The 22621-nt window shown below is 38.8% G+C and overlaps 1 protein-coding gene across 2 annotated transcripts in view; it reads right to left on the reverse strand.

Annotated features, from left to right (window-relative positions):
• Positions 1 to 22621, reverse strand: part of LOC124596020 (sodium-independent sulfate anion transporter) — a 109155-nt gene that overhangs the window by 28820 nt on the left and 57714 nt on the right. For both annotated transcript variants that reach the window (XM_047134977.1, XM_047134978.1), the window contains exons 5-7: positions 10464 to 10641; positions 5223 to 5387; positions 208 to 369 (exon numbers count right to left, since the gene is read on the reverse strand). In XM_047134977.1, the coding sequence (XP_046990933.1) occupies positions 208 to 369; positions 5223 to 5387; positions 10464 to 10641 (505 nt within the window). The remainder of the gene's footprint in view (positions 1 to 207; positions 370 to 5222; positions 5388 to 10463; positions 10642 to 22621) is intronic.

A 22621-nucleotide genomic window follows, 5' to 3' on the forward strand; every position in this document is an offset into this window, starting at 1 on the left:
CTTGCCTTGCCTTGCCTAAGCTTACATGACCAGATTGATACCAGGTGCCGTAAGGATACGAATGCAAATGCAAATGATAGCCATATTTACTTTGTGCTATAACTGAAAGGTTGAGACCTTGCAAAATAGCAATAATTTAACATTTGTAACATAATGTAGCCATGTTTAAATCTCAAAATATTTACAGAGAATGTGTAAGTAGCTCACCTGAATATAAACCTACAAGAGGTGTTCGTGCACCACTGGCATTGCTGACAGCACTTCTTGTGAATGCACCACATGCTGGCATAGACTTTACAAATGAGCCAGCAATGTTGCACAATCCCAGTGTAAACATTTCCTGCGTTGCATCAAGTGGTGCACCAGTTGCTGAAATGCAATTAAATACAAAGATGAAGTTCAATAATGAAGTACTCCATCACAACAATACCACAACTTTGACAGAGGCAACAAGTACAGGCTTGTGATGCAAATGACGTCATACAAATACTTAGAGCATAAAGACATCATTATTAACTAAAAACACATAGTCATCATCATAATCATCATCATCAACAACAACGACAACATTTAAGACAGTTTATGCCTTTCAGCGTTCAGTCTGGAGCATAGTCCCCCTTATAAAAGTCCTCCATGATCCCCTATTCAGTGCTAACATTGGTGCCTTTTCTGATGTTAAGCCTATTACTTCAAAATCATTCTTAACTGAATCCATGTACCTTCTCCTTGGTCTACCCTGACTCCTCCTACCATCTACTGCTGAACCCATGAGTCTCTTGGGTAACCTTGCTTCTCCCATGTGTGTAACATGACCCCATCATCTAAGCCTGTTCACCCTGACTGCTACATCTATAGAGTTCATTCCCAGTTTTTCTTTGATTTCCTCATTGTGGACACCCTCCTGCCATTGTTCCCATCTACTAGTACCTGCAATCATCCTAGCTACTTTCATATCCGTAACCTCAACCTTGTTGATAGGGTAACCTGAATCCACCCAGCTTTCGCTCCCATACAACAAAGTTGGTCGGAAGATTGAACGGTGCACAGATAACTTAGTCTTGGTACTGACTCCCTTCTTGCAGAAGAGAGTAGATCGTAGCTGAGCGCTCACTGCATTAGCTTTGCTACACCTCGCTTCCAGTTCTTTCACTATGTTGACATCCTGTGAGAATATGCGTCCTAAGTACTTGAAACCGTCCACCTGTTCTAACTTTGTTCCTCCTATTTGGCACTCAGTCCGTGTATATCTCTTTCCCACTGACATTACTTTCATTTTGGAGATGCTAATCTCCAAACTGAGGAAACTGCAAAAAGGTGGGAATTTAAGGAGATGGGATGTGGATAAACTGAAAGAACCAGAGGTTGTACAGAGTTTCAGGGAGAGCATAAGAGAACAATTGACAGGAATGGGGGAAAGAAGTACAGTAGAAGAAGAATGGGTAGCTCTGAGGGATGAAGTAGTGAAGGCAGCAGAGGATCAAGTAGGTAAAAAGACGAGGGCTAGTAAAAATCCTTGGGTAACAGAAGAAATATTGAACTTAATTGATGAAAGGAGAAAATATAAAAATGCAGTACATGAAGCAGGCAAAAAGGAATACAGACGTCTCAAAAATGAGATCGACAGGAAGTGCAAAATGGCTAAGCAGGGATGGCTAGGGGATAAATGTAAGGATGTAGAGGCTTATCTCACTAGGGGTAAGATAGATACTGCCTACAGGAAAATTAAAGAGACCATTGGAGAAAAGAGAACCGCTTGTATGAATATCAAGAGCTCAGATGGGAACCCAGTTCTAAGCAAAGAAGGGAAAGCAGAAAGGTGGAAGGAGTATATAGAGGGCCTATACAGGGCGATGCACTTGAGGACAATATTATGGAAATGGAAGAGGATGTAGATGAAGATGAAATGGGAGATAGGATACTGCGTGAAGAGTTTCACAGAGCACTGAAAGACCTGAGTCGAAACAAGGCCCTGGGAGTAGACAATATTCCATTAGAACTACTGACAGCCTTGGGAGAGCCAGTCCTGACAAAACTCTACCATCTGGTGAGCAAGATGTATGAGACAGGCAAAATACCCTCAGACTTCAAGAAGAATATAATAATTCCAATCCCAAAGAAAGAAGGTGTTGATAGATGTGAAAATTACTGAACTATCAGCTTAATAAGTCACAGCTGCAAAATACCAACGTGAATTCTTTACAGACGAATGGAAAAACTGGTAGAAGCCAACCTCGGGGAAGATCAGTTTGGATTCCGTAGAAATGTTGGAAAGAGGCAATACTGACCTTACGATTTACCTTAGAAGGAAGATTAAGGAAAGGCAAACCTACATTTCTAGCATTTGTAGACTTAGAGAAAGATTTTGACAATGTTGACTGGAATACTCTCTTTCAAATTCTAAAGGTGGCAGGGGTAAAATACAGAGAGCGAAAGGCTATGTACAATTTGTACAGAAACCAGATGGCAGTTATAAGAGTCGAGGGGCATGAAGGGGAGGCAGTGGTTGGGAAGGGAGTGAGACAGGGTTGTAGCCTCTCCCCGATGTTATTCAATCTGTATATTGAGCAAGCAGTAAAGGTAACAAAATAAAAATTCAGAGTAGGTATTAAAATTCATGGAGAAGAAATAAAAACTTTGAGGTTTGCCGATGACATTGTAATTCTGTCAGAGACAGCAAAAGACTTGGAAGAGCAGTTGAACAGAATGGACAGTGTCTTGAAAGGAGGATATAAGATGAACATCAACAAAAGCAAAACAAGGATAATGGAATGTAGTCGAATTAAGTCGGGTGATGATGAGGGTATTAGATTAGTAAATGAGACATTTAAAGTAGTAAAAGAATTTTGCTGTTTGGGGAGCAAAATAACTGATGATGGTCGAAGTAGAGAGGATATATAATGTAGACTGGCAATGGCAAGGAAAGCGTTTCTGAAGAAGAAAAATTTGGTAACATCGAGTATAGATTTAAATGTCAGGAAGTCGTTCCTGAAAGTATTTGTATGGAGTGTAGCCATGTATGGAAGTGAAACGTGGACAATAAATAGTTTAGACAAGAAGAGAATAGAAGCTTTCGAAATGTGGTGCTACAGAAGAATGCTGAAGATTAGATGGGTAGATCATATAACTAATGAGGAGGTATTGAATAGAATTGGGGAGAAGAGGAGCTTGTGGCACAACTTGACTAGAAGAAAGGATCGGCTGGTAGGACATTTTCTGAGACATCAAGGGATCACCAATTTAGTATTGGAGGGCAGCGTGGAGGGTAAAAATCGTAGAGGGAGACCAAGAGATGAATACACTAAGCAGATTCAGAAGGATGTAGGCTGCAGTAGGTACTGGGAGATGAAGAAGCTTGCACAGGATAGAGTAGCATGGAGAGCTGCATCAAACCATTCTCAGGACTGAAGACCACAACAACAACAACAATCTTCATACCATAGACCTTACATTTCTGATCTAGCTCTGAAATATTACTTTGCAAACTATCAATCGAATCTACCATCACAACTAAATCATCCGCATATGCGAGACTGCTTATTTTGTGTTCACATATCTTAATCTCACCCAGCCAGACTATTGTTTGCAACATATTATCCATAAATAATATGAACAACAGTGGAGACATGTTGCAGCCTTGTCTTACCCCTGAAACTACTCCGAACCATGAACTCAATTTACCGTCAACTCTAGCTGCTGCCTGACTATCTATGTAACGACCTTTAATTGCTTGCAAAAGTTTGCATCCTATTCCATACTCTCGTAGAACAGACAATAACTTCCTAATAGGAAACCGGTCATATGCCTTTTCTAGATCTATAAAGCACAGATGCAATTCCCTGTTCCACTCGTAACACTTCTCCATTATTTGCCGTAAGCTAAAGATCTGGTCCTGACAACCTCTAAGAGGCCTAAACCAACACTGATTTTCATCCAATTTGTCCTCAACTAATACTCGCACTTTCCTTTCAACAATAACTGAGAAGATTTTACCCACAACGCTGATTAAAGAGATACCTCTGTAGTTGTTACAATCTTTTCTGTTTCCATTGTGTGATTACTGCTTTCGTCCAGTCTGATGGAACCTGTCCTGGCTCCCATGCCATTTCAATAATCCTGTGTAGCCATTTAAGACCTGACATTCCAATGTATTTGGTGAGTTCCGACTTAATTTCATCCACCCCAGCCGCTTTATTGCACTGCAATCTGTTGACCATTTTCTCCATTTCCTCAAATGTGATCTTATTTCCATCATCATTCCTATCCCATTGTACATTGAAATCTGAAACATTACTGATTGTATTTTAACCTACATTGAGCAACTCTTCAAAATATTCCCTCCATCTGCCCAAGGCATAAACACATAGTATTAAACAAAAAAGTGGTTGTTAATTACTAGTTTGTTATGAAACGTACTCCACTAACAAATTAATGTGACTGATTGAGATTTAAAATGTAAGGAAAAGATAGACTACTACTCACCACAAAGATAATATGTTGAGTTGCAGACAGGCACAACAAAAAGATGCTTACACATATGCTTTTGGCCATGGCTAATGTGTAAATGTCTTTTCATTGTGCCTGCCTGCAACTCAGTGTGTCATCTTTATGGTGAGTAGATCTATCATTTCCTTATATTGTTAATATTCCAACCTGAATAAATTAGATTTATCTATGTGTCTGGCTTAGTAAATTACATGGTGAAAACCTTGTGATCAGAGTTGTTTTAAAGAAAACTTCTTTATTTTTGAAAAATATTCATGCTTCTGAAACTTGATTCCCATTATGTCATCTAATTCCATTTTTGACAACTGATTCTCCTATCAATGTTCTACGAATTCTACATTGTATAATGTTATCAATACTGGTAAAATAATGCAAACTCTATTAACTGGTAGATAACATTTGAAAACATCCATCTGGTTCCAACCACCATGGTTGTCAGTAATACCAGGAATGCTATTTCTCTTTCTCGCAGTTTTCATTACCTTTATCCCAGTGTTAATCCATAATTTTGCTTTCCCTTTAGTTCCTGTCTTAAATTGTAGCCCTTTTTAGGTTAAACAATTTTTTGTATATAACAGATTAGCTTCTTTATTAACATGTTCTGTGAAAAGTTTATTTATTTAACAAATTAACTGTGCCTACTTCACACAACTATCACTGTGTTTCAGAGGCGTTTTACAGCATGAAATATTTAAGATATTATAAGTATTTACACTTACAGAAAGCTTTAGCTATTGCCACATTTGCAAGAACTGCTACCACAGGAACAAAAATTGTAGCAGAGCCAAGTTCCTTACACATCTCCACAAAGCCTATTGTCTGGTTATTGTACACTGTAGAAAATGGTGGTAGTCCAAATGGAGGAAGACCAGGTGCTACTTTACCTAAAGAAAATTGAAGAATGTGAGTGATAACAGTTACATGTTAGTTTGTTTGTGTTTCTAATTTTAGCTTCCTCATAATACTGAACAATAGCTGAAAAATAAATTTAATATCATGATATTAAGAAGTTGAAAATCTGATGCAAACAGTAAAAATAAAAGTTTTAATTCTGTATAAAGAATAACTATATAAATGAACTAAAAATTTATTATATGAAAGGGCTGGTCAAAACTTACCTTCAGGAGGTGTAAGTCTTAATGTTGCTGACAGATATATATATAAAAGTACAAGAAACTATCATAGCTTTTGGAACTACTAGTTTCTTCCTCAGGGTGGAAACTGGGATAGATTTAGAATGGAAGTGGTTGTCACTCAGACAATAGGATGAGGGCGACTCATCTATAAGGAGGGCAAGGTGAAACAAACCTCCATCTGAAGCTAAGTATTGAAGTGACCAGTTTCACAATTCTATTTGTATGTGAATATATTTGTTTACATTCTTAAGTAATTACAATGGCATGTGAAACATAAAACTCTGAATGTTTATTTACACATCAAGTTACTTGCCATTAAAATTGTTTATGTATATTAATATATTTTTTTGAAAGAATAAATTGCACAACGATTGCTGTCTTTTTCAGTGTCTGATTGTTACTTAATGCCTCCTCTATGTGGTGAGTAGCAATCTATCCTTTCTATACTGTATTATTCTATGCTGGACTTACCATAGTGTAATATATTTTTTAAAATTTTTTTAATGTAATTTTGATCAAGGGTGCTCATACAACAGTTTGTAAGAGGGGGGTGGGGGCTGACCTGGAATTATGGAGAATTTTTAATATTTTGGAAGAAGAATGGTGACTTTTAAGTAGCCATAAAAAGTTCCAGTTCCAACTCTGGTAAAAACCTGTGTAATAGCAATTTTAAAATTACTTTCTTGAAAGAAAACCAGCTGACTAAACCATATTTTTTCCATTCCTTGGGAGCTGGGGAGGGGGGAGGGGTTGGCTTGCTGCCAGGTATGGGTGCCCTTGATTATAATGATATGTGAAGTATAAAATCCATTAATGTGTGTATATACATAAAGTTAGCAGACATAATATGAAAATATAACAATGTAGCACGTAAAACATCTATTACCTTCATCACTTACATAGATTTAATAACAATATATTTGCTTCACATATGCAAAAAACTGCAAACAAAATGAATGTACAGAAAACAGTGTCTTTTTTATGAGTATTTTGCATCAAGTTTACTTTTACAAATAGCAAAAAACAACTAACAAATATATGAGCAAACGGAGAGATTGCTGCTCACCACAAAGATGAAACATTGAGCTACAGAAAGGCACAAAAAAAGACTGTTACACATTTAGCTTTTGGCCAAACTTTTATTCAGAAAAGGAAACACACAAGAAAGCACAATTCACCCACAAATGACCACCACCTCTGGCTGTTTGGATTGGAATGCATTTGTAAATTTGAACAGAAACAGCAACCTGGAGAGGGCGAGCGAGGGGAAGGAATAGCTGGGTATGGGGTGGGGGTTGGGGTGGGGGGGGGGGTGGGGGTGAGGGGGGGAGGAGGAGAAGAGCACTGTCTGGTGGAACGTGCAGGAATCACCAAAGGAAGCATGACAAGACTGCCACCACATGGGAAACTTTTCCACAATTATGTAGTGACTTTTTTCTCTACTGATTTGGGCATTGAAATCAAACAGAAAATTTTTTCTGTCCTATTTGGAGATCTTAGCCATCACTGACTAATGTTATCCAGAATTTCTCTGTTGCTTTGGGGTCTTTTTTATCTACAGTTATGGAGGTGTGTACGTTGATCATAGTCTATTTCTTGTTAGTGCATTGTAAGCGCACTGTTGTTAGCCTGCTGTTGATGGGGTCACTTCTCTGATTGAACTGACTATCTTCTTCTGTACCATGAAGGCCCAGACCAAAAGAGGGGCCCCATCAGCAATTTGTTTTTCTGCCTTTCTCTTGAAAATAAGGTAGTTTTCCTTATCCAGTGTGTCTTCATCTGTTATGCACGCTTCCTGCAGGGCTAGTATCATTATCTTTTGTTTATCATACTGTAATGTTAGGCTGTGTAGTTTTCCTGGTTGGATCAGTGTTTTTATGTCAAAGGTTCCAAGAAATGTAGAAGTTTTGTGTGGAAGTTTGTCACAGAACTGACTTTCTCTGTTATGATGTAGGCCCAGGTTCGTCAGTTCCTGGTTCCCATCTGTTGGTTGGACTGGTTAACACCTGGGGTATTGTTACTATTCCTCACTTGAGTCATCATGAGAGTAAACTGAAAAAAGGCAAAAATAATGAGCAGTAGCAGAAAAGAAATTAGTGCTGATGCAACTTTAAAACTAGGGGCCACAAGTAGATTAAGTGAAGGAATTCTGTTATCTCAGAAGCAAAATAACTCCTGACAGATTGGGGAAGCAGGAATAAAAAGCAGACTAGAACAGGAAATGAGAGCATTCCTGGCCAAAAGATGTCTGCTAGTATCGAACATGAACTGTAATCTCAAGAAGGCATTATTGAGAATGTATATTTGGAGCACAGCATTCTATAAAAGAGAATCATAGGTTGTGGTGAAATTGGAAAATAAGAGATATGAAGCATCTGAAATGTAGTAATACTGAAGGATGTTGAAGGTTAGGTGGCCTGATAAGATAAGAAATGAGGAGATTCTCTGCGGAAATGGTAAGGACATGAACACCTGAAAAATGTTGACTACAAGATAGGATGATAAGGTATGTGTTAGGACATCACGGAATACTGCCCATGTCACTTGAGGGAATCATATAGGGTAAGAACTGTAGGACAGCACAAAGATTAGAAAATATCAAGTAAACAATTGCTGCTCTGAAATGAAGAGGTTGGCACGAGAGAGAAATTCATAGCAGGCCACATTAAAGCAGTTAGAAGACATAAAAAAACAATAATCAAAGGTTTATGGATGAATGCAAGTTGTCTTTTTTTTATATATAGTATCTGTTAGTCACAGAATGGAGATCTTTATTGGGGAGACACAGCTTCTAACTGAATTACAGAGATGAACCACAAATTCCTCAAGAAAATCGTTATCTTATATTATTATCATAATAATTAAAATTAAAATTTTTTTAGGTCTTTATTATTATCGCTTTTCATGTAGTTCATCACCAGTCTTGTGCACCACAACATCACAAATAATCTTCTTTTCTTCCACTTCTCTTTGCCGCAGATCAGTGCAGAATTGTGGAACAAAGGGATGAAATGATGGTGGTACCAGAACAATCCTCTTCCATAGGCTGTAAGGAGGTTTGCTGGATATAGATATAAGTGAGGACATATACAGAAAACAATCCACATTGCGGCTGTCACTATTTGCTTTTATGGGTAATAAACAGGAATTCCTACATTTGGCTTTAAAAATCTCACATCTTATGTCTTGGGTAAAATCTTCAAAATTGGAATATTGGGGCAAATTCAAATAGCTCAAGAACAATTCTCAGGCCTTTTTTTAATGCTATGTGTTGGTTCAGAGAGCAAAATTTCATTTAATCTTTTCCAGTACTTTTGTTGTTATAATAAACAGTTGTCAGTTGAGATGTCAATCGCAAAGTTATTTTAATCAAAGTATAGGCGATTTCTCTCTGCTGTTTCCTTCTGGCACTTATTACAGACACTCTGCCAGTCTGGCTACCACTCTCGTCCCCCTTGCTCTTATTCTGCCCTCTGCCCTTTTGTCTTATTTTTTATCACATATGATTTTCAATTTGAAGCTGTTATATAAGAAGGTACACTGAAGAAAGAGAAACTTACATTATAGCATGTGCAGATAGTTTTTGACAATATTGACTGGAATACTCTCTTTTGCATTCTAAAGGCAGAAGAGATAAAATATCAGGTGCAAAAGGTGTTCTGCACCTTGTGTAAAAACCAGACTGCATTTATAAAAGTTGAAGAATATGAAAGGAAAACAGCAGTTCAGTGGGGAGTGTGACAGGATTGTAGCCTATCACCAATGTTATTCAATCTGTACATAAGCAAGCAGTAAAAGAAACCAAGGAAAAAATTTGGAAGAGAAATTAAATTTCAAGGACAGAAAAAAAAGGTTTGATGATGACACTGTAATTTTTCGGATATAATAAAAGACTTTGAGAAAATTGGGATGGAATGGTTAGCTTCTTGAAAAGAGATTATAGCATTAATATGAACAAAAGTAAAAATATGATGATTCAACGCAGTCAAATTAAATCGGGTGATGTTGAGGGAACTAGATTAAGAAATGGGTCACTAAAAGTAGTGGGTTTGCTAAATGGGCATCAAAATAACTGATGATGGCTGAAGTGGATAGGACATGAAATACAAACTGGTAACAGCAAGAAAAGCATTTATGAAAAAGATAAAACTTTTAAAGTTGAATGTAAATTTAAGTGTTAGGAAGTCCTTTCTGAAAGTATTTGTCTGGAATACAGCATAGTATGGAAGTGAAACTGCTATGATAAACAGTTCAGACAAGAAGAGTATAAAAGCTTTTGAAGTGTGGTAATACAGAAGAATGCTGCAGATTTGATGCTTAAATCACGTAACTAATGAATTTAACTGGGAAGAATAGAAGCAAAAACTTCATGGCAGATTAATTTATGGTATGCCTTAACAAAAAGAAAGAACTGGTTAATAGAACACATCTTGAGGTACCAAGTCGACATCAGTTTGATAATGGAGAAGAGTGTGAGGGGTAAAAACTGTAGAGGGAGGTCAGTGTTTGACTAAGGTAAGGTCAACTACATGTCACATAAGATATCAAGTCAATTAATTTACATTTTTTACATATATAATTTCCATTTAGTCTATAATAAACAGCAGATTAATTCAGAAATACAGGTAAATTTCTAACTCCTCTATGTAAACTATCAGAGTTGGTATGTAATGTTTCTCAAGTTGTAGATATGCCAAATCTTTTGGTGTTGTTGTACTATTAGAATGAAGCAATCATTACATTCATGCTCTGTTAATGCTGTTCACAAAAAAATATTGCACACTGAAAGTTCTCCTCTCCTTGTAAATTGAAAGTGGAACTTACGTGACAATCTGAAAGGTGTTAAACCATGGGCACTGAGACCATATGCTACAAAGGAACAAATAAGAACTGTAATGGCATTTCTTGAGATTGAAATAAACCATAGTAATTTCCTTATTCTTCTCTGAGATGGAGTCTGGTGTTCAACATTATCTGGACCAACTTTCACATCCTTCAGTTTCTGTTTAAAAGAAAGTAAAAGATTTATCAAAGAAAGTTCACTTGCCAAGCTTACAAAATTGTGAAACAGAATTTCTTTGAGAGGCAAAATTTTTGAGAGCTGTCAATGGGCACAAATAAACATACTTGAGACTACCCAACATTTTGGAACTATTAGTTCCTTCCTAACAGAGGAAAGATGTACACATTATGGAAGTTTAGAAAGGAAGGGCAGGTGATTCAGACCTCAAGGCCAAGATGTATGGGACTCACTTGTTTTGAGTCTTCTGTCACCCTCACAATTGGTGCTTTCCTCTCATTCTGGGGTTTGAGTGACCTGCCCTTCATATATAACCTTTCTTAACCTATCCCTCTTTCATCCCCAAGGAATCACTAATGGTTCCAAAACCTAGGATAGCTTCAAGTAGTTTTATATATGTCTACTGGCAGTATTACAAAATTTTGCCTCATGAACAAAAATATTGACAAGTAATTCTGTCTTATATGACACAAGAACAATATATTTTGTCATAGGACACCACTTTAAAATATTTTACATCAGTGGGTAGTAAATGTGTATTATGTTGAAGGTGTCACAATGTTTTTAGACTTATCTTTTGTTGTTGATGATTTACATGTCCCCCAAATGATGGCACGTCAACAATATGGCAATAGAAAGATTGCTACCTACCATAAAGAAGACACATTAAGTTGCTGTTAGGTGCAATTAAAAGACATTCACGTAAAGCTTTTGGCCACAGCCTTCATCATAAAAAAAGAGAAACACTTGCCATTCATGTACACAAGGAAGCACACCTCATATATACATGACTGCCAACTCTGGCAGCTCAGGCTGGAATGCAACTATCATGTGGGATGCAAGCAGCAGTCTGGATGGGGCAGGAGAGGGGAAAGGATAGTAGTGCAAGACTAAGGGAGAGACGAACTCTGTCTGACAGAGTGTGCAGGTACAAGAATCCCAAGAGACACAGTGTCAGGAGGTTGTGGAGCAGAGACGTGGGGAAAAAAGGAGAGGAATGGGACAAGACAGGTGGGTGCATTGTCAGAGGTGGGTAAAAAAAGAGGATGGAGTTGAGAATGGGGAGGAGATGATAGGACAGAGGGGGTGGGAACAGTATGTTACCATAGGTTGAGGCTGGGATAATTACAGGAGCAGAGAATTTGATGTAAGGATAACTCCCATCTTCACAGTTCAGAAAAGCTGGTGGTGAAGGGAAGGACCCAGATGGCACACGTAGTGATGCAGCCATTGAAATCAAACATGTTACGTTCAGCTGCATGTTGCACCACAGGATGGTCTACTTTGCTCACCACAGTTGAGAGGAGTCATTCATCCTGATGTACAACTGGTTGCTAGTCATACCAATATAAAAAGCTGTGCAATGATTGCAGCAGAGATGGTAAATGACATGACTGCTTTCACAAGTGACCGGGACACTAATGAGCTAGGATAAACCTGTGACAGGACTGGAATGGGAAGTGCTGAATGAGTGGACTGGGCAGATCTTACACCTGTGTCTTGCACAGGGATATGATCCTTGTGGCAAAGGGTTGGGATTGGGAGTGGCACAGGGATGGATTAGGATGTGGAGGCCAGGTGGGTGATGGAACGCCACTTTAGGAGGGGTGGAAAGGATCTCGAGTAGGATGTCCCTCATTTCAGAGCACGATGATTGGTAATCAAAGCCCTGGCAAAGGATTTGGTTCAGTTGTTCCAGTCCAGAGTGGTACTGGGTGATGAAGGTGGCACTTCTTTGTGGCTGGTTCTTGGAGGTGGTAGAAGCACTGGAAATGGCATGGGCAATTTGTTTGCTGTGTGTGAAGGCCTTGTTGGATGCGTCACCATACTGAGCAAGGGAGTTCAAGTAATTGCAAATACACCGTACCCAGGTGGCCAGGCCCATATTGGAGGATTTTTTGGTGTGAAATGCAGGTACTGTTGGTGGTTGGCGGATTCAGTGTGGACAGAGGTGCACATGGTGTCATCAGAGAGGAGGAAGTCAACATCTAACAAGGTGGCTCACTAGGTTGAAGAGAACCATGTGAAGTGGATGGGAGAGATGTTGTTGAGGGTATGAAGGAATGAAGATAGGGTGTCCTTGCCATGAGTCCAGATCATGAAGATATCATCAATGAACATGAACCATACTAGGGGTTTGTTGTTATGGGAGTCTAGGAAGATCTCCTGTATATGGACCATGAACAGTTTGTTGTAGGAAAGTGCCATGTGGGTGCCCATGGCTGTCCCACAGATTTGTTTCTATATGTGTGGGTCCTGAAGAGGGGCAACAGCCTTTTCAGTAGTTGCAGGGGCAACAGTCTGGATGATTGACTGATCTGGCCTTGTAACATCAACCACAATGGCCTTGCTGTGCTGATACTGCGAATGGCTGAAAGCAGGGGGAAACTACATCCATAACTTTTTCCGAGGGCATGCAGCTTTATTGTATGATCAAATGATGATGGCGTCCTCTTGGGTAAAATGTTATGGGGGTAAAATGGTCCCCCATTTGGATCTCCAGTAAGGGACTCCTCAGGCGGACGTTGTTATCAGGAGAAACAAAACTGGTGTTCTACGGATTGGAGTGTGGAACGTCACATTGCTTATTCAGGCAGGTAGGTTGGAAAATTTAAAAAGGGAAATGGATAGGTTAAAGTTGATATAGTGGTAATTAATGAAGTTTGGTGGCTGGAGGAACAAGGCTTCTGGTCAGGTGAATATGGGGCTATAAATACAAAATCAAATAACGGTAATGCAGGAGTAAGTTTAATAATGAATAAAAAAATAGGAATGTTGATAAGCTACTATGAACAGCATAGTGAAAAAATTATTGTAACCAACATAGACACGAAGCCCACATCTACCACAGTAGTACAAGTTCATATGCCAACTAGATACACAGATGATGAAGACATTAAAGAAATGTATGATGTGATAAAAGAAATTATTCAGACTGTTAAGGGAGATGAAAATTTAATAGTCATGGGGGATTGAAATTCAATTGTAGGAAAAGGAAAAGAAGGATAAATAGTTGGTGAATTTGGAATGGGGGTAAGGAATGAAAGAGGAAATCACCTGGTAGAATTTTCTGCAGAGCGCAACTTAATCATAGCTAACACTTGGTTTAAGAATCATGAAAGAAGGCTGCCTACATGGAAGAGCCCTAGAGACACTGGTAGGTTTCATATACATTATATAATGGTAAGACAGAGATTTAGGGACCAGGTTTTAAATTGTAAGACATTTCCAGGGGCAGATGTGGACTCTGGCCACAATTTATTGTTTATGAACTGTGGAGTAAAAGTGAAGAAACTGCAAACAGGTATAAACTTAAGGAGATGGGATCTGGATAAACTGAAAGAATCAGAGGTTATAGAAAGTTTCAGAAACAGCATAAGAGAAGGGTGGCAAGGACGGGGAAAAGAAATACACTAGAAGAAGAATGGGTAGCTTTGAGAGATGAAATATTGAAGGCAGCAGAGGATCAAGTAGGTAAAATGGAATACAAACGTCTCAAAAATGAGATTGACAGGAAGTGCAAAATGACTAAGCAGGGATGGCTAGAGGACAAATGTAAGGATGTAGAAGCATACACCACTAGGGGTAGGATAGATACTGCCTACAGGAAAATTAAAGAGACCTTTAGAGAAAAGAGAACCACCTGTATGAATATCAAGAGCTCAGATGGAAAACCAGTCCTAAGCAAAGAAGGGAAAGCAGAAAGGTGGAAAGAGTGTATAGAGGGTCTTTACAAGGGTGATGTACTTGAGGGCAATATTATGGAAATAAAAGAGGACGTAGATGAAAATGAAATAGGAGATATGATACTGCCTGAGGAATTTGACAGATCATTGAAAGACCTAAGTCAAAACAAGGCCTGGGAGTAGACAACAACCCTTGGGAGAGGCAGCCATGACAAAATAACCCTCAGACTTTAAGAAAAATATAACAATTCCAATCCCAAAGAAAGCAGGTGTTGATAGGTGTTGTAATGTTCCCTGGCAGCACACACACTATTAATAAACTAAAATTTAATTCTACTATATACGCCGCTATGAAGCAATTCGTATATACTGTAATTGTTTAACAAAAAATATTATTTAATTTTGTATAAAGGACGTTGGTTGTTATTGTAATATTTTCTGTAATAATATTCTCGATGTATTTATGATTGTAATATTTCTATACTCATAATGTAATTACGAAATATGTTAATATCTGCGATGAAAAAAATGTAAAATACAGCCACAGAGGAAAATAATGTTGTAAGATTACAAAGAGACATTCACAATCAGCAATAGTATAAATAGGAATACATAATGTGCATTCTTTGTCGTCTTCCTCAAGAGCTGAGAGAGAGAGGAACCTGTGACGTAGCATTACACGAATGAGTAGACTTCTTTTGTCTCTATCTATCTTTAGCCGCCATTAGAGGAGAAATTATAAAGGTGTGTAATTTTAATTATTGTTGTGGTCTAAATACATTATAATTTATCAAAATTGTGTATTACTAATGTAAATTAGCTTGCCCATGTCATCTATAATATTTTTTAAAAGAATTTTCAGCACTTTTAGCGATTATCGTTGGTGTTGCTGGGCTGTGCCGCGACCGAACGATTTGCAGCGGCGGCACATTTAAAAAATTGTTCCGCTATAAAATTAACCAAACCCGTAAATCGGGACCAGGTAAAATTAGCAGTGAATTATGAAATATTTTTCTTTTACAGCGATCCTGAGGTTGACTGAATTTATTACTGGTTTTACATTTGTGCATTCATAGGCGGATAATTAACGTTGAAGTTGTTAATCTGTTGGTTCTTTCAGTTTCTAAAACAGATAACTTAAACGTAGAGTGAAGTGTGTTTTGTCAGTGATAATTAAACGTTCAGGTCGGCTTGGCAATATTTAACCGTTTTATGCTAACAGAGACAGTCTTGTGTTCCATAGCTAACGCCGGGAAAGAATTCAGTAAATATTTAAAAACCCAGTGCATTTAGAAAATGTGTGCCAAGGGCAAAATACGTAAAAAATTTAATTTAAATAATTTTCAAAGTCATAAATGTTATTAATCAGTTAGTTTGAATTTATCAGCGGGAGAGGGTTGCTAAAGTTCACGTAATTTTAAATGTGCTTAATTCTGTCTAAATGAATTTTTATTACCACACGTAAATAAGGGGTTCTACAACAAAGTTCGTACTGAGAGAGCAAATAACAAAAATATTTAAAGCCATTTCTTCCCCATTTTTCATACATTCATTTTTTGCATCATAATAATAATAATATATATTTTTTTTCTCATTAAAGTGCGAAAATTACCAAACTATCAGTTTAACAAGTCATGGTTGCAAAATACTAAAACGAATTCTTTACAAACGAATGGAAAAACTGGTAGAAGCCAACCTTGGGGAAGATCAGTTTGGATTCCATAGAAATGTTGGAACCCATGAGGCGCTGATACACACACAAATAAGCAACTTCTTTGAAAAACACAATATCCCATGTAACAATCAGTTTGGCTTTCGAAAGGGGAAGAACACAACAGGGGCCATCTTGGAAATCATTGACCAAACCTTAACAGCTTTTGAAAATAATAACATGGTATCACTGGTATTATGTGACCTAAGCAAAGCTTTCGATTGCATTCCTGTTGACATACTACTGGGGAAACTAGAGTTTTATGGGGTGAGAGGGAGCACTTTATCTGTGATAAATTCTTATTTAAGTAACCGAAAACAATTCGTTTCAGTCAGAAATTTAAATTCTCCCATCATGGAAATCAGCACAGGTGTACCACAAGGGTCTATCCTTGGGCCCTTCTTCTTCATTGTCGCTATTAATGATTTACCTAAAAATATAGCTCACCCTGTTGTGTGTTATGCTGACGATACAACACTACTTACCACACATCAGAACATTTCAGATCTGAATAACCTAACAAAAGAAACACTAGATAAGGCCCTGGACTGGTTTGCAGCCAATAAGCTCCTATGCAACCCTGACAAAACACAACAACTTTTAATGGGAACATCAAATGAAGTAGGCAATAAGTCGGTAAAACTCTTAGGTATTCACATTGACTCAAAACTATATTGGGAGGAACATGTCAATCACGTATGTGAAAAAATATCTCGGGTGGCATGCCTTCTCTTGAAACTAAGGGAGGTAGTGAGCTTGGAGTACCTCAGGGTGACATACTTGGGGCTATTCCAGTCACATATTTCATATGGTCTTATTATATGGGGGCACTCCCGTCACATCAAAAACGTATTGAAATTACAAAAAAAAGTCATACGTATAATATGTAAAAGAGGTCATAGGGAGCACTGTCGTCCTCTTTTCTCCAGACTCAGAATACTTACAATTATAAATTTATACATCTATGTGTCTGTACTTTATATTAAAAATAATATTTCAGAATTTATTGCCAGAAAGGAAATACACGAACACAACACCAGGGCGAACGGTAATTTAGACATACCGCGCCACAGATTAGCAAGAACAGGAAATTCCCACAAAGTTAACCCACTCAGAATGTTCAATAAACTGCCAATTCATGTTCAGTCTATGGATACAAATTCTTTTAAAATTAAGTGGTACAGCTGGCTGTCAGATCATCCATTCTATGACATTAAAGAATTCTTTGAGATGCCTGAGGAGAATATAAGCATTTAAAAGTTGTCTGTAGTTAAACATATTATTTTGTGCTGTGGTTAATCGTGTGTAATTACAAAGTTTATACTATAAACAATAAAATACCTTATTATATTAGATTATAAGATAACTTGTTGCGTTAGCTTTTAAAAGCTATCCTTTGTAATTTGGTACATTGCCATGCTTCAAATGTATTTATAATGTATTGACAGAAGTTTATTTTGTTATTCTGTATGTACTAGTACATCTTATATGACGAAGCCAATATCATTGTAAAAGGATCTAGGGTGAATAAAATTCTTGAAATTCTTGATACTGACCCTATGACTCATCTTAGAAGGTAGGTTAAGGAAAGGCAGACCTAAGTTTCTAGCATTTGTACGCTTAGAAGGAGCTTTTGACAATGTTGACTGGAATACTCTCTTTCAAATTCTGAAGGTGGCAGGTGTAAAACACAGGGAGCAAAAGGCTATTTGCAATTTGTACAGAAACCAGATGGCAGTTATAAGAGTCAAGGGGCATGAAAGGGAAGCAGTGATTGAGAAGGATGTGAGACAGGGTTGTAGCCTATCATCAATGTTATTCAGTCTGCATATTGAGCAAGCAGTAAAGGAAACAAAAGAAACATTTGGAGTAGGAATTAAAATCCACGGATAAGAAATAAAAACTTTGAAGTTTGCCAACAATATTGAAATTCTGTCAGAGACAGCAAAGGACCTGGAAGAGCAGCTTAATGGAATGGACAGTGTCTTGAAAGGAGGATATAAGATGAAAATCAACAAAAGCAAAACGATTGTAATGGCATGTAGTCGAATTAAATCAGGAGATGCTGAGGGATTTAGATTACGAAATGAGACACTTAAGGTAGTAAATGAGTTTTATTATGTGGGGAGCAAAATAACTGATGATGGTCAAAGTACAGAGAATATAAAATGTAGACTGGCTATGGCAAGAAAAGCATTTCTGAAGAAGGGAAATTTGTTAACATTGAATACAGATTTAAATGTGAGGAAGTCTATTCTGAAAGTATTTGTATGGAGTGTAGCCATGTACGGAAGTAAAACAGGGATGATAAACAGTGTAGACAAGAAGAGAATAGAAGCTTTCAAAATGTGGTGCAACATAAGAATGCTGATGATGAGGTGGGTAGATCATGTAACTAATGAAGAAGTACTGAATAGAATTGGTGAGAAGAGAAATTTGTGGCACAACTTGACTAGAAGATTGGATCGGTTGGTAGGACACATTCTGAGGTATCAAGATATCATCAATTTAGTATCGGAGGGAAGCGTGGACGGTAAAAATCATAGAGGGAGACCAATAGATGAATACATTAAGCAGATTCAGAAGGAGGTAGGTTGCAGCAGTTATTCAGGGATGAAGGTGCTTGCAAAGGATGGAGTAGCGTGGAGCACTGCATCAAACCATTTTCTGGACTGAAGACCACAACAACAATAAAATAACGTTCCCTTCAAAGGAGAAGCAGTTGTGGGTTAGGATAAAATTAGTAAGGTGTATGAGGAATGAGGTAGTGGGTTTGGAGTCTGAAAGACATTGGGAAAGGTAGTGTACAACAGTGGTAAGACCACGTGTGTGAGTGATGTTGATGTATAGGATGAGGGCATCAACAGTGGTGAATAGGGATCCGAGAGGTAAAGGGGTGGCAATGGTGGACAGTCAATGAAGGAAGTGGTTGGTGTCTTTGACATGAGAGTCTAGATTACAGGCAAATGGTTGTAGGTGTTGGAATTCTTTAAGTGTGGGCACAATAATCAGCCACAGTGCAATATCCAGGACTGTTGGGTGTGTGGATTTTGGGAAGCACGTAGGAAGTGGGTGTGCAGAGTGTCATAGGGGTGAGGAGGGAAATGGATCCAGGGGAGAGATTCTGGGAAGGGCCTAAGACATTAAGCAGGCATTGGAGGTTGTGGTGGACTCCTGGTATGGGATCACACTGGCAGTGTTAATGGGTGGAGGAGCCAGATAATTGGAACAGACTTTATGCCAGGTAGTCATTGCGATTCATAACAACAGTGGTGGGACCTTTGTCTACAGGTAGGATGATTAGGTCACGATTTGTTTTGAGGTTGTGTATGACTATTCTTTCTTCTATTGAAATTAGTGTTCTGAAGAAGGAACCTGTGGAAGGATGTTGAGGCTAAGTTGAAAGCAAGGAATTCTTGGAAGGTGACCAGCAGGTGGTTAAGTGGGGGAAGGGGGGGGGGAGTTGGAGGGACTAGCTACAAAGAAGTGCTTCCATTGCAGGTATCAGAAGAAGGAAACTAGATCTTTGACAAGACCACCATGGTTGAATTTGGATGTAGGGCTAACACTGAGACCTTTGGAGAGGGCTGAAACTTCTGTGGAGCTGAGGGTTTTGGTGGAAAGGTTAACAATGGTGTTATGGGAATGTTATGCGGTGGAGAGTTGGTAAGGAGTTTTTGGGGATGCGGAAAGTTGAAAAGATCAGCTAGGCAGGGTTTATGTGCTATGGAGGGTGGACAAGGCTTTGTCAACTATTCTTCTAGACTTGAGTAACAGTTCCTGTACAAACTGTTGTCTAGAGCTAAATGTTTCAAGTACTCATTGAAGCATTACAATGACGCAATTTTATCTATTTTTCTAAACATGTAAATGTTTGTATTTCTTTTAGCTCCACTTTATACTTTGGTAACCATTGTTGCAGCAACTGTCTCATAGGAACTGATAGTATTTTCAGTGTTGATATTCTCGAAAAGAACAGACCTACTTGGTTTCATTATATCTAACATGTTTCTGCCATGAGTAGGCTCCCAAACTAACTGTTGTAAGTAGCTTTCATAAAAGCATTTAATTTTGTTTTGCAGGATGTCTTCTCATGCCCACCTCTTACAAAACTGTAAGCATCCTAATCAGTTCCTCCAATTACAACAGCATGATGGAGGAATACTTGTATTAGCGAGCTGGGGGTTTCTAAAGTTTTTGGTTACACCTGGGAGTGAATTTGTGGTTGGTAGAAGGACTCAGTTGTAAGGTATGCTCAATAAGATCTTATACTATTAATAGAGACTGAACACTTTTCCAAACCACAACCTATGTCTGTAGGTCATATTCTCAAGCCATAAAATATGCCCAGAACTTTCCTAATAGATCCAGATTATGTTCTAGACTGGAACTCAACTCCAGGGAAGGAAACTACAATCTGCAGTGAAGTGCAAAACTGTGATTCAGGGTAAAACTTTGAAACATTATGTGAGCTCAATAATTGTGACTTGGCTGATAGTAGTTGGTGTGAAGAAACTGTTAACCCTTAACATATTTTTGAGAAGTTTATGATTATTAACTGTAGAAACTGAGAGCAAAATGGTGAAAGTCCTGGACCTTCAAAATCATACAACCACATGGCAGTTAGTTACATAAATGTGATGTTTGGGTCAATTTTGTGAAAGACAAATTATGCATTTAATGCAGCCAGAATTAATTAATGGAATTTGGATTAATATCTTGCGGAACAAACACTGGTAGCAGTTGCTTCTGTAAAGTGTCTGGGAGTATGGGTACGGAACGATTTGAAGTGGAATGATCATATAAAACTAATTGTTGGTAAGGCGGGTACCAGGTTGAGATTCATTGGGAGAGTGCTTAGAAAATGTAGTCCATCAACAAAGGAGGTGGCTTACAAAACACTCGTTCGACCTATACTTGAGTATTGCTCATCAGTGTGGGATCCGTACCAGGTCGGGTTGACGGAGGAGATAGAGAAGATCCAAAGAAGAGCGGCGCGTTTCGTCACTGGGTTATTTGGTAACCGTGATAGCGTTACGGAGATGTTTAATAAACTCAAGTGGCAGACTCTGCAAGAGAGGCGCTCTGCATCGCGGTGTAGCTTGCTCGCCAGGTTTCGAGAGGGTGCGTTTCTGGATGAGGTATCGAATATATTGCTTCCCCCTACTTATACTTCCCGAGGAGATCACGAATGTAAAATTAGAGAGATTAGAGCGCGCACGGAGGCTTTCAGACAGTCGTTCTTCCCGCGAACCATACGCGACTGGAACAGGAAAGGGAGGTAATGACAGTGGCACGTAAAGTGCCCTCCGCCACACACCGTTGGGTGGCTTGCGGAGTATCGATGTAGATGTAGATGTAGATGTAGATGATTTAAGACTGAGAGAAACGTTTCACTCATGCTAGCAAAGTAACATCTGTCCCTTAGTGTATCCATGTAACTGTTTCCTTTCGAATGACAGAAAATCCAGGATGGAAAGTTACAATAATAGAGAAGTGGCCAAACCAAGCAAGCTGTCTGTCCACATGGATGGCCACTGACAAACTGTGGCCAAAAGCAAGTCGACCACCCTGTTGCTGGACATGCTGCCAAACATGATATCCCTCATCTCAATGACTGCTTCACAGCCTGTGCCACATAGATCCTTCCAACCAACACCAGCTTTTCTGAATTGCACAGGTGGGGACTTTCTCTGCAATACATCCTATGTTCCCATAACCCTCCTGGCCTCAACCTTCATTAGATGCTGTGCTCACCCTTCCAGCTCCCTCCCTGTTCCAATTCCAGCATTACACAGCCATCATTTCATTGCCACACCCAGTCTTTTAATTTCTTTTTACTTCTCTCCTTTCTGCTACTTACCCCCCACCTCCCCACCTTCTCTCCTGCCATCTGTCTAAACTGCAGCACTTACTGTCCACCACTCCCACCATACGATCCCTCACCTAACCCACCCCAGCCTCCTCCTTACCCCACCCATTCGCCACTCCCATCATGCACTGGTGCTGCTGCTCACAGTGCGGTTTCAGTTGTCTGAGACTGCAGATGTGTGTAAAAGTTGTGTTTGTGTGAGTATGTGTGTGCATGTGTATGTGTGTCTATTTCTGACAAGGCCTTAAAGCCCGAAAGCTATAATTGTATGAATCTTTTTGTTGTGCCTATTGTGACTCAGCATCTCCACTATATGGTAAGCAACAACTTTCCTTCTCTAATATTGTAACTGTTTCCTTTCTGACTCTGCCGCCTGGGATTAGCTGAGTGGTCTAAGGCGCTGCAGTCATGGACTGTGCGGCTGGTCCCGGCAGAGGTTCGAGTCCTCCCTCGGGCATGGGTGTGTGTGTTTGCCCCAAGGATAATTTAGATTAAGTAGTGTGTAAGTTTAGTGACTGATGACCTTAGCAGTTAAGTCCCATAAGATTTCACACACATATGAACCTTTCTGACTCTTGCGCCTAATACATACATTTTTCCCATATTTTCAGAAAGATACGCAACATGTTGTTGTTGTTGTGGTCTTCAGTCCAGAAAATGGTTTGATGCAGCTCTCCACACTACTCTATCCTG

This window comes from Schistocerca americana, chromosome 2 (genome assembly GCF_021461395.2).
Source record: "Schistocerca americana isolate TAMUIC-IGC-003095 chromosome 2, iqSchAmer2.1, whole genome shotgun sequence".
NCBI lineage: Eukaryota > Metazoa > Arthropoda > Insecta > Orthoptera > Acrididae > Schistocerca > Schistocerca americana.